The following is a 12,954-nucleotide window of genomic DNA, read 5'->3' as shown; positions in this document are numbered from 1 at the left end:
AAATAGTGAATTTTGGTGTGATTGAAAATAAGTTTGAGTGGACATGTTTATAGGCCAAAAACTAGCCGTTTGTGACCGTTGGGGGTAAAGAAAAAAATCGAGTATGTGTTGAATAAAAATTTGTGATAATGATGCAATGCATATAATGATAATCATAATTAAATAATTATGTATATCATATCACATTATTATAAGGTCAGTGTCGTGGACAACCTTTTATATAATGTTGTGAAATTATACCAATATAGTTAGTATAAAGTCAGGTATAGTATATCATATCACATTATTATAAGATCGGTGTCGTAGACAACCTTTTATATAATAACATGAGATTATACAAATATGGTTAGTATATAAATACACAATAATATATATCATATCACGTTATTATAAGGTCAGTGTCATAGACAACCTTTTATATAATAACATGAAATTATATATTAATATAGTTAATATATATACATAATAAATATATATCACGTTATTGTTTAAAAACCTTAGAGGCTTTTATACTTGTCGTATCTCTTACCGGAAGTGTGGGATGTCGTCTTAACATCCTCCCAGGATTTATAACAAGTTTTGAAAAAAACTTATTTTTTCATAACATGATATTATATATTAATATATACACAATAAAAATATATAAACAGTAAAATAAAAATTCTTACTTGTTGAATATTTTTGACTTTTTCTTGTATTTTGGAGCGTCGGAAAATATAGAGAACCTTCGAGCGATCGTGCTGATAACGTGTTGTGAAAAAGTAAAAATTTATGGTAAAAAGTAAAAACTCCAAAACTCAAAATATATCAAACTCTACACTTCACAATATTTTTCTCTCAATTCAATTGTATTTTTCATCACAAATGAAGACCTATTTATAGATCCACATTTGAGATTAGTTCAAAAATAAATACATCATCATCTACATCATCACACACTAATTTTCCACATTTTACAACTCAATATTCAACATTCAACATTCAATATTCAACATAATATTATTAATAATAATATTTTTCAACAATTATTACAATTTACTAGCATTCATAATAATAACTATTTTTACGGCTGATGTTACTATAGTATAAAATGCTAGTACATTATATTATATTATAGGAAAGATGGTAAAGATAACAATATTTAATTATTAATCTTGTAAATTTTTGGCTAAGTATGAGAATATACTTTAAAGCTTAATTAGAATATATTAGTAAAAGTCACGTGCGATGCACGTGGGAACATCTTTTGTTGTCAATAAATATTGTTAAATAAATTAATTGAGATGAAAATATATTAACACGCCGTTAATAAATAGTTTTCATGGTAATAATATATATACTTTTTGAAAAAAAAAACCTATTACATGTCTTAGTGATGTAATCAATATAATCTTCGACATTGCAACTAATAAAAATATTTGCAACATTTTCGAACAATGTAACACTTGCAGTTTCAATGTTTGTATTATTTACGGTCATGATTATTTTACATCCACATTAACAATTTAGAATAATACATTATCAATAAATCATGTAAGCTTTTAAATATAAGTGTTATGTTTATTGTAATTTTACATTAACACAATATTGATATTAAAACTTATGTAATTATTACAGCTCAATCGAGTTTTCTATTTTTTTTATTAATCTTGAGAAATTATGACATGCTTCGTATCATGAATTCGTCTTATTTTTTTTATCTCATGTATGTATGATTTATTTTTTTTTTGTTAATAAGTTAGATATGTTAATCAAATTATATTAAATATGATTTTGTAATGTTCTATGTTATATGTTGATCACTATTGCATACGGAAAAAAAATATTTGGTATAGATAATGCATTTTAAATCTTAATTTAAATTATTGCGTCAAATATTTTTTATTTTATATTTGAGATTTTTCTCTCTTTAACGATTTTTCATATTATGTGTTATTCTCCATGAAAAAATCGTTATTATCATCATCTTTAATAACAATTCTTGTGATACTATCTTCATCAATCATTTGCATTTTTATCGTTATTATTTAATCAAACGATTTCTTTTTTATGCTAAAAATATTTGAGTTATTTGCACAAATCACCCCTGTAAAATATTAAAAATTCACGCTTATCCTCTGTGAAATTTTAATAGGCAACCTTTTAAAAATTAGCGCACTCGCCTCTTTAGATTAGTGATTGTTGCACACGCGCCCCTCATGCGACTGAGCAAATATTTTGATAATTTTTTTGCACCAAATACCCCTGTAAAATATTAAAAATGCATATTTGACCCCTGTGAAAATAGTTTTTAAATATATTCAACCCATAATACACAATTTTTATTATAATCTAATTATAAAATATTTAGCAAACGTTTTTCGTTTAATTAATTTTATTTTTAATTTTAATTTTATTATGATTATATAATTGTTTTCTAAAAAATATTATTATTTTATCTTGTTATCATTATTTTATTAAAATTTTTTCTTGTTTTCAAATTTTTCAAAAAATGCATTTATAAACGAGATTTAAATATCTAAAAGTACCAAAATATTAAATCAAAGTGATAAGTGAATGATAAGTACCAAACATTTTTAATTTTATTTTTTTTATTTTTTTATTTTTAATTATAATTTTTAAAAAAATTATTACTTTATCTCGTTATCATTATTTTATCAAATCACTTCGTGTTTTCAACTTCTCCATTAAACATGATTAATAAATAAGGATTTAAATATCTAAAAATAGCAAAATATTGAACCAAATGATAAGTTCATAAATGTTATTTTTTAGATTTAAAAGTATATAAGCATGTTATTTTTGTATTATTTATTACAAATTATGCAATGCATATTCTCAAAAAATTTAAATTTTGGTTCAATAATATATAGTATTAAATCAAAAAAACAATATGTTTGAACTTATCAGTTTAGTTCAATAATTTGGTACTTGAAATTATTTAAATACTTGTTTATGAATGCATGTTTAATTGAAAAGTTGGAAATACGAAGTGAATTTAATAAAATAATGATAACATGATAAAGTAATAATATTTTTTAGAAAATAATTAATTAATGATAATACAGTTAAAATAAAAAATAAAAATTAATAAAACAAAAAATCATTTTTAAATATTTATAATTGGATTTTATTAAAAATTGTGTATTATGGGTTGAATAGATTTAAAAATTATTTTCACAGGGGTCAAATATGAATTTTTAATATTTTACATGGGTATTTGGAAAAAAAATATCAAAATCTTTGCCCAGTCGCATGAGGGGTGCGTGCGCAACAATCACTCATCTGAAGGGGCGAGTGTGCTAATTTTTAAATTGCCAGGGTTGAATACCTATTAAAATTTCACATGGAATAAGTGTGAATTTTTAATATTTCACAAGGTGGTTGGTGCAAATAACTCAAAAATATTTACTTGCAAAAAATTACAATAATTTCATCATTCTCATCTGCATTCTGGTATGTTATCGTCTTCTGTTACTTGTATGTTTGTATCGTCAACGATCAATGTATTTGTTGTACATCCTCTTTTCTTTTTGATTTCTCGTTTTTCGAAATCTACTGATTTTTTTTTTGCTTACAATGCTCTCATTGCTGAAATTTTTGATTGAATTTTGAATGTCTTTAATCACAAATGTTAACATTCCTTATTTTATCTGCATTCTGGTATGTTATCGTCTTTTGTTACTTGTATGTCAGTATTGTTAATGGTCAATGTATTTGTTAAACATCTTTTTTTTTATTTCTCGTTTTTCAAAATCTACTGATGTCTTTTTGCTTACAATGCTCTCATTGCTGAAATTTTTGATTAAATTTTGAATGTCATTAATTACAAATGTTAACATTCCATATTTTATTTCAACTATTTTGTTGCATATTTTTTTTTATTTATATATTTTGGATTAAAACTTCACTCCACATGAATTGATTTATTTCAACACCGATGTGTAATTTAATTTACATATATATATATATATATTAATAACATTTAAAATCTGATATTTTGTTATATTTATGAACTCATGATATAATTATTTAGTTCAAAAGGTCCTTATGCAAATTAAAATACATAAGATTTTTTGTTGAAAAAATATGTCATTCCATCTACAAACAAATAAAATTTAAAGTATTTTGGTGTTTCAATCTTTTAGAAAAAAAAAATTTTGTAGAAAAAATATGTTCACTTTATCTACAAGAAAATAAAAACTAAAGTATTTTGATATTTCAATCTTTTTGAAAACTGGAACCTTATCTAATATGCACACATTGTCAAGTTTGACCTTATCATAATAATTGATTTTACAAAAGTAACATCATATAATTTATCAAGTGTATGCTAACCAATGACAAAGTTGAAAATACACAATGACAAACTTTGACATTGGTTCACACTTATAATTGGTATAGATAGATATAGATAAGTAATATAATATATTACTTTTATGTCTTAGCCAATATTTAAATTTTACATTTATATCCTTATAAGTTATATGTATTTATTTTTACATAAATTTGTGTAGAGTAAAAGGATAAAGTTATAGATTCACAATTGTAAAATTTTACCTTTTTATTCACACTTTTAGATAAGTATAATAGATATAAATATAAATATAAATATAAATATAAATATAAATATAAATATAAATATAAACATAAATAAATAATATAATATGATATAATATAATATAATAGATAGATTATATTTTGAATAGTATGATTCTGATTTATCAGTGTCTTATTTCTCGCTTTTTAATTACAATAATAATACTTTTAGAACAAAATTTCAAAAAAAAACTTTTAGAACATTTGGTATGCATGGAGAAAAAAAATATTAATTGATTATATCTTTATTTAATTTCATAAATATTTGACTCAAATTTCATAAAGTATCTATATTATACACATTATCTTATCCAAACATATATATTTATTTATTATAGTTGTATTATACATCAATCAGTCACTTATTTAACAACTTTTGATAACAATAAGTTTAACTACTCAATAAGCCTTCAAATTTTAATATATTCTTATTAATTCCCAAAAAATACACACCATTTTTTAGTTTCGTGCCAAAACTCTTTTTTTTTTTGGTTTTCAAAATAAAGTTAACATGTTTTCGTATTTAATTAATGTGCTTCTTCTATACCGTACATGTTAAAATTGATTGATGAAATCAAACTGTCCATTAATTATTCATAAAGATATTTTCAGAAAACGTACACCAAAAATAAAACCAATCGCTACCTATAATTAATTAATTACATTAACCTTTTCATTTCCCAATATGACTATTCATTCATTCAATTCAACTTTTAAAAACAATATATGCTTATATAATGAACTAATAAAAAAAATACTATATTTAACATTTTTAAATACCCGATTCTAATCATTCGAACAAAATCAATTCTAACATAATGTAGTAGTTCAAAAAACATAATTCTAAATAACTTATAAAAATTTAACAAAAAATAAAGTAATCTTACTTTTTTTTGTCTCTCAAGATTACATTTCAAAATCTTCACGCAACATAAAATACAATATCAAATTCAATTTCGCTTAACATACAACTACTTTTTTAAAATCAAATTTTCATCTCCTGAAAAACGAAACAATGAAACTCAATAAATTTTTATGCATGCAAAAAAAAAAATTTATTCATATTAGGAAAAAAAATTACATTTTTGTCATGTGATTTATTAACCTAACACGATAACAACTTATTTTAATTCTTGATTCATAACTTTTGCTTCAATCCATGGATGATGTTTCCAACTCTCCCAATCATCATTCGAACCAAATTTTTTTTTTAAAAAAACACTGAACCTCACATTACAAATAAGTGTTTGTTGGGACCAAAAAAATAAAATAAAAATAAGTGTTTGTTAACCGATCATAAGAAAGTTGGTGTATTACAAATGAAGAAATAATAGATTTTATTTTATTTTATTTTTATGTTCAAACAAAGACAAGATTTTTTAGGTGCACCCATTGGGGAAAAGGGAAAGAAGAAACTAGAAAGCACTAATTTAGACACAAAACCTTTAAAATATATGGAAACATGGGACCCATATTTTATTTATATATACTAAATAGATATATATTATATGTGTCCCCTCAATCCCCTCAACCATATAGGTCAAAAAATCATTACATCCAAATGTGTTTTCGATCTCTCATTGGCTGCTTTTCAATGTTTCTAACATAGTACTCAGATGCTGATGTACGGACACAACTATTTATATCGAAAAACCCATTTTAACTACGATTATCGAGTCCTCTAGATTTAATGTTTTTTTTAAAAAAATAATAATTTATGACTTTGTTTTTTGTTTTCTTTCTTTCTTTTTTTTAAAAAATCATTTTATTAGTACTTGCTAAGTTTGTTTGTTTTTTTAAATAAAGTACTTGCTAAGTTTTGAATTGAGTGTGAAAGTGGTGAAAATAAAATGGTTATAAAAATATATCCTCCTTAATTTTTGGTAAGAGGGTATTAATTAAAATGATAAAATGCGAGAAATTATTCAAAGAACAAGTGAACGGAAAAATTTGATGGATTCAAAAATAAGAATGGATGTTTAGTAATAATAAAATAATAAGGATAGGCTTACGTTCGATTCGCTATGTTATTTTAAACCACAAATTTTGTCATTGGTTTTCTCGTTATTGGTTTTCTCAAAACATAAAAAAATTAGTATATAGTATTTATAACTATTATTATATATGTCAATATGTGTTATTTTGTTCCCTATTTTCTCTCGTTTGGATTAAAATAATGATGTCTTTGTAAACCAAAGTCTTTCTTTAATGATTTCCATTTACATCTAATCTTCTATTTTGAGCTGGGTTTGTGGGGCTTACCAAAACTAGCAAAGGAACATGCTTTTTTTTTTTTTTAAAAATAAATTGTAAAATAACATATATATAATAATAAAATAATCATACATATGAAATTTTACCATTATATGTATATTATACATACATATTCTTTTTTGTTGCTTCTGCTTGTTGGGGTTAGAAGAGGAAAAATGAAGTGGTAAAAAATAGTATGAATAAGGAAACAAGTCCATATATATACTGATGATGAAAAAATGTCTAAAAATAATATATTTCAAGAAACGAAAAAATAGAAAAATTGGGCATCAATCAATCACTCACCTCTGTAAAATCTTTCCAAGTTTAGCCTACAGTTTTCCCATTTATTTTCCTTTTTTTTTATCCTTTCTTTGCATCTATTTATCCCAGATTGCTTTTCTTGCCTTTTCCAGTCCTATTTCATTATCCCAAAACCAAAAGTGAATTCCTCTGAGTCTTCTTTTTCTTTTCTATTTTTTACCAAATTTGTAAGTCACCCTGCCCTTTTCAGATTTCACCCCACGCACCCATTAATTTTTTTTTATTTCCCTCCCTTGAATTTCTTGAATCGCATGCTGATCAGTGAACCATGATTCTTGAATTTGTTTTTTTCGAATAAAAAGTCTCTAATTTATAATATTACAATAGATTAATCGTGAATCTGGGTTGTTTTTTTTCTTGATTACAGGTGGTTAATTGCTAAAAACATTATTATTTCCAATTAAGAAATTGAAAATGGTGAGAGGGAAGACTCAGATGAAGCGAATAGAAAACGCGACGAGCAGGCAAGTCACCTTCTCCAAGAGAAGAAATGGTCTTCTCAAGAAAGCTTTCGAACTCTCTGTGCTGTGTGATGCTGAGGTTGCTCTTATCATCTTTTCTCCCAGAGGAAAACTCTACGAATTCGCCAGTACTTCAAGGTATCTATCTATCTATCTATCTATATACACACACATACACACACATATGTGTGTAAATGTGAGTTCTTGAAATGAAATATTTGTCATCATTTCTCCCCCAATAAGATCTATTCGGGTGATTGATATTAGAATTAAGTGATGAATATTATGGATAACTCTAATAAGTCTTAGTTTGAATATATAGTACTAATTATATCTTTATACTAATTTGGTATGTTGTGACTTGGTGATGAATAAAGTTGATTTCATGTAATGTTTTTTGGGAAATCAAGATTTGGGTTTTTGAGATATTTGAAGGTGAAATAAATGCTCAACAAACATTGGTGCACTCGTTGACAATAGTCGACGTATATGAACATTTACGGGGCCGGGGTGAGCCATGGTGCACGACCGGCGTAGATCAATGTGAGGGAGCAATGTTGATATTGATCTCTAGCTCCCACATGATGGACCGATCATCTCTTGGATTCGATCGAGTTCATTAAATCATTTTGTATCAAACAAAATTACAAATAACTAAAAAAATTACACATGATTAAAATTTAAAAGGCAGTTAAAAATTTAATTTAAGGTGCATGCATGTAAGGGATGAGTGATGGAAATCACTCGACAATTGGAAGCCATTGCATTAAGGACTAAGCAGATCAGTCTTGGTTATTGTACAACATGGGAAGAAATAACATAATTAAAGAACTTTGAAATGTATATATATTTCTGCAATTTGAATCCAATCATTCGGTGGGAAAATCGTGATTTTATTCATGTATTTTTTTATATTTTTTTTGTTATTTTGGATTTACATGTTAAATTTCAGATTCACTCAGTTATTTTATTATTATTATTTTAGTCATTTTTTTTATATGTCAATGATGTAGATCAGTTGGATTCTTAAAAAAGAAAAAGAAAAATTAAGAAAAAGAAAGAATAAAATAATCAAAACATTGATACATGACTGAAATTATAAGATTAGAATCGCAAAAGAGGTCAACATCTCAATTTTGATTCCCCGATCAAGAGTTATTATTCCTTGCCCTTGGATAAGAGTTGTACAATTACCAACTACCCCAGAGATTTTTCACTTTCTTTCATGGTGCAAATTAAGGTTACTGCTCATGATGAGTATGACGTATAGCTCATCTCACACGAAAATCTTAAATATATAGGACGAGATCTCGAGTTCGAGATTCAATTATAACAAAAATCTTCTCTCCTAACTCAAAAAAAATATAAAAAATAAGGTTACTTGTCCTATAAATATATAGTGCTTGATTTAATTTTTTTGTTTCTAGTACGTACTGTCATGGGCTTCACAATTTAGTCCATAATCAGACAACAAATAACATTATCCATAAATTAAAAATGTATTGTCGGAAAAAGAAGCCAATTATGAGAAATTTCATGGCTCTAGAGTTGATTGAGGGATTTTTTTTAAATGGCTTTCTACAAATATCTATAATCAAATTTGGCCTCAAATTAAGGTAACATGATACTATAATTGTCGAAGTGCTACATATCATTTTATTATATAATTTTTTTATTGCACTTATGTTTTTATTTCTTGCATTTGTTTTTATCTTCAAATTTATTATTTATTTATTTATTTATTTTATATTAATAATATAAATTATAAAATTTTAGTATGAATTATTAGTAATAATTGTTGTTATTATTATCTATTCCATCAGTACAAATTTATAGCTGAAAAATCACAAAGTAAATACGTTAATATTTATCTGTCGTTATTAACACTGTTATTGTCAATAATAATATTTTTAGCTTATTTGTTATTTTTCAGATTATGTATTTTATTTTTGTTAATATTTTTTTTATTTTTTATTATTATTATTATTATTATTATTATTATTATTATTATTATTATTATTATTATTATTATTATTATCATCATCAAGTCATTTCATCTCATTTCTTATTATACCCATTACCATTATTATCAATATCAACATGATTTTTATGTTTATCATTAATATAATTAACTTAATTAATTCTAATTTTATTATATTATTTATTATTATTATTATTCGTATTAATGTAATATTTTTATTGTTACTATCACGATCATCAATTAATTATTCATTAAAAAAATGCATAATGAAATGATTTTATTTCAATTATTTTGGGAAGTGATTATTTTTTGCTCTAAGTTGTAATATTTTATTGAGAGGATGAAAATGAACAAATTAAGAAAGGGTATTTTAGGTAGCATTTGCAACTTCTAAAAATAAACAAATTCTCTTGATTGTTGATTGGATATGATTTTTCGGTAGTATTTGCAACTTCTAAAAATAAATAAATTGTTAAGAAAAAATCCATAATTACTTATTTTTAGAGTTGTTGCAAACACTCCCTTAGTTTACGGACTATATGGATTTAGATTATGCTACATGTACAATGCGAGTTACACATCGCATTTGAAATTAAAAAATTATCCTAAATATACATTTGAAAGGGTTTTTCCAAATAAAATGCAAGGATAATTTTGAAATTATTTCAAAGCTAATAATGTGTAACCAAATGTGTAATCTTCATAGTACATATAACATTTTAATTCCTATGGATTTTCGAGAATCATTAATATAGGACATTTATCATAAAAATCAGGCGCGAACTTTCCAAATCAATTAGGGGTGAGCAAAATATCGGTCAAACCGAGAAAACCGATAAACCAAAAAAAATTAGAAATTCGGTTCGATTTGTTCGGTTGATCGGTTAATTTTTTTTAAAATATCGGTTAAATCGGTTTGGTTTGGTTTTTATAAAAAAATATCGATTAAACCGAAAATCATTTATATAATTAAAAAAATATTGGGCTTGTCAAAAAATAATATTGGGCCTTAAATTTTAACTATAATTATTTATTTATTTTTGAGTTTTAACTACATATATCTAACTATGTTTTAAGTCTAACCCACCCAACAAAAAAACATCTCATATCTCATACTTTCAAAATATAGAACCTAAAATTTATTTATTTTTTTAAAAGATATAAGAAAACTCAAAAATTAAAAAAAAACAAATAAAAATCGGTTTGTTCGATCGAAAATCGAAATAACCGATTTTTTTATCGGTTCGGTTTATTCGGTTTTATATACAAATTTGGTCGGTTTGGTTTGTTAGAAAATAAATTCGGTCAGTTCGGCCAACACCCAATATTTTTTCATAATTTTTACGAAGAGTAATTTGATACTCAAAGAGATCAATATATAATATTTTGTTTTATTTCTTAATATCATGTGATCGAGTTGTTTTAAAAATCATCCCTATTTTTAAAGTGTTTAATTAATTTGTATGAAGTGAAGATATTTGGTTTTATGTTATCAAACTCTCAGCATGCAGGAGTCGATCGCACGATATCGAATGCACACTGAAGATGCTCAAGCTAAGATCCCTGTGGACGAACAAAATGTTCAGGTTGTTTTTTATATTGAATTCTCAATCTTATATAAATTTTTTTTTTAATACGAGTATATATATAATTTGCTCATATATAGTAGTACATTTTTAAAATTTTGCAGCAGTTGAAGCATGAAGCATCAGCTATGATGAAGAAGATTGAGGTGCTTGAAGCTTCGAAACGGTGTGCATAATTATCTTATATTAAAAAATATATAGATATATATGCTATATATATTAAACATGATTCTTGTTTCTGTGTGACGGATCGATCGAATTAATTAATCAGGAAGCTACTCGGTGAAAATCTGGGAACATGCACCATTGAAGAACTGCAACAGCTGGAACGACAGTTGGAGCATAGCGTAACCAACATCCGAACAAAGAAGGTAAAGATTGCGAGTCGGTCTTGGCCTAGTTCCCCTCTCATGCATGCTGTATGCATACACGCACGTGTTTATCTTAGTAATCGCAGTCAGGACGGAACCAGGATTATATATAGAACGAAAGAAATTGGTCTTGCTGCAGAAATATAAGTTTAAAAGCTATGTGAAGTAAAAAAAAAAAGAAAAGAGGGGGACGAATATGGTTTACATTATCAAACGTATGATATCGATTGATTTAGTCCATCCCGGGCTAATGGTTCAAAGATTTCGATGGATTTTGTTTTGTTTTGTTACTATGTGAAAGGCGGCAGGCGTCGCGTACGTAAACTTTTTCTCGTGCATGTTACTTGCAGCTAGCTCGAGCTAGTATTTTCTTGGTGAATCAAGTAGTAGATGAGTGGCGACATATAAAATATATCGAACGATTCGAGTAATATCGTGTGTTTTCTTTCCAGATGCAAGTGTACAAGCGACAGATGGATCAATTGAAAGAAAAGGTACTTGTTTTTTTGTTGAGGTTATCATAGAGAAGTGTCAATAATATTTCTGGAAAAATGGATGCCCTTAAAAAAATATTTGTGTTTATGAAATATATATATATATATGTAGGGAAAAGCCCTAGCTGCTGAAAATGCGACTCTTACTGAGAAGGTACGTGATCAATTCAGTTTTATTTATTATTGAAAAATCTTAAATTTTCATGAGAAATGAACTATAAATTATGAAATAAAAGAAAACCAGACGATTCGTTTGACATTTTTTCCGTTTGCTAGTCGAAGTCTTCGAAGTTGTGTTCATGCAGAAGTATTGACATGACCCTCAAAAATCACTGTAGTGTAATTTGGAACCCGAACGAGGGCCGAACGAGGATAGAGCTAACGCGCGGTTCGCGGATATTAGAGAAGTTTATGATCATGTGGAGACTGATTTGTTCATCGGGTTGCCTCATGAGGCAAGAATCAGGTGCCTCCTGTTCAAGAATTGACATGATGTGTATGTATAGTTACTTCAATATTCAGTATGAGTTGTAATTATTAATTATGTATTGTCATCAAGTTTATCAGCGCAGTTGCAGTTGGAAATATCCAATGAGTTCTGTAGGTTTTGCTTCAAATATTGCTGATAAAGTAATGTTATGTGGTCAATTGGGCAATTTTCCTTTCATTTCTTTAAAAATGATTATGGGCTTTTATTATTTTTTTTCAAGATTATTGTTCAGTTTTTGGATTTGTCTAGCAATCATATAACTATAATTCAATACTATATTAAAATCGATTCTTAGGTTTGATTTTTTTAATACAAACGAGAATGAATTCTGTCAGCGGGTGGGTGTGCATGGGTCTATCAGTTCGAGGCCTACGGCCTAAGTGCTACATGAATTT

The 12,954-nt window shown here is 26.0% G+C and overlaps 1 protein-coding gene across 2 annotated transcripts; it reads left to right on the top strand.

Annotated features, from left to right (window-relative positions):
- The first annotated feature begins 7,241 nt into the window (after positions 1-7,241).
- On the top strand, positions 7,242-12,736 carry LOC140881579 (MADS-box protein SOC1-like). 2 transcript variants are annotated; one of them, XM_073287001.1, is made up of 8 exons: positions 7,242-7,343; positions 7,544-7,775; positions 11,123-11,204; positions 11,309-11,370; positions 11,476-11,575; positions 12,028-12,069; positions 12,182-12,223; positions 12,408-12,736. In XM_073287001.1, the coding sequence occupies exons 2-8, from the start codon at positions 7,591-7,593 to the stop codon at positions 12,555-12,557; spliced, it is 663 nt and encodes a 220-aa protein (XP_073143102.1). In that variant the 5' UTR covers positions 7,242-7,343; positions 7,544-7,590; the 3' UTR covers positions 12,558-12,736. The 2 variants fall into 2 exon arrangements, with proteins under 2 accessions (XP_073143102.1, XP_073143103.1); XM_073287002.1 differs by lacking the exon at positions 7,242-7,343 and having other exon boundaries at positions 7,397-7,775.
- The last annotated feature ends 218 nt before the right edge of the window (positions 12,737-12,954 follow it).

This window comes from Henckelia pumila, chromosome 2, assembly GCF_033568475.1.
Source record: "Henckelia pumila isolate YLH828 chromosome 2, ASM3356847v2, whole genome shotgun sequence".
Taxonomy (NCBI): Eukaryota; Viridiplantae; Streptophyta; class Magnoliopsida; order Lamiales; family Gesneriaceae; genus Henckelia; species Henckelia pumila.
The sequence above is the reverse complement of the archived record's forward strand: the minus strand, read 5'-3'. Positions and strand labels throughout refer to the sequence as shown.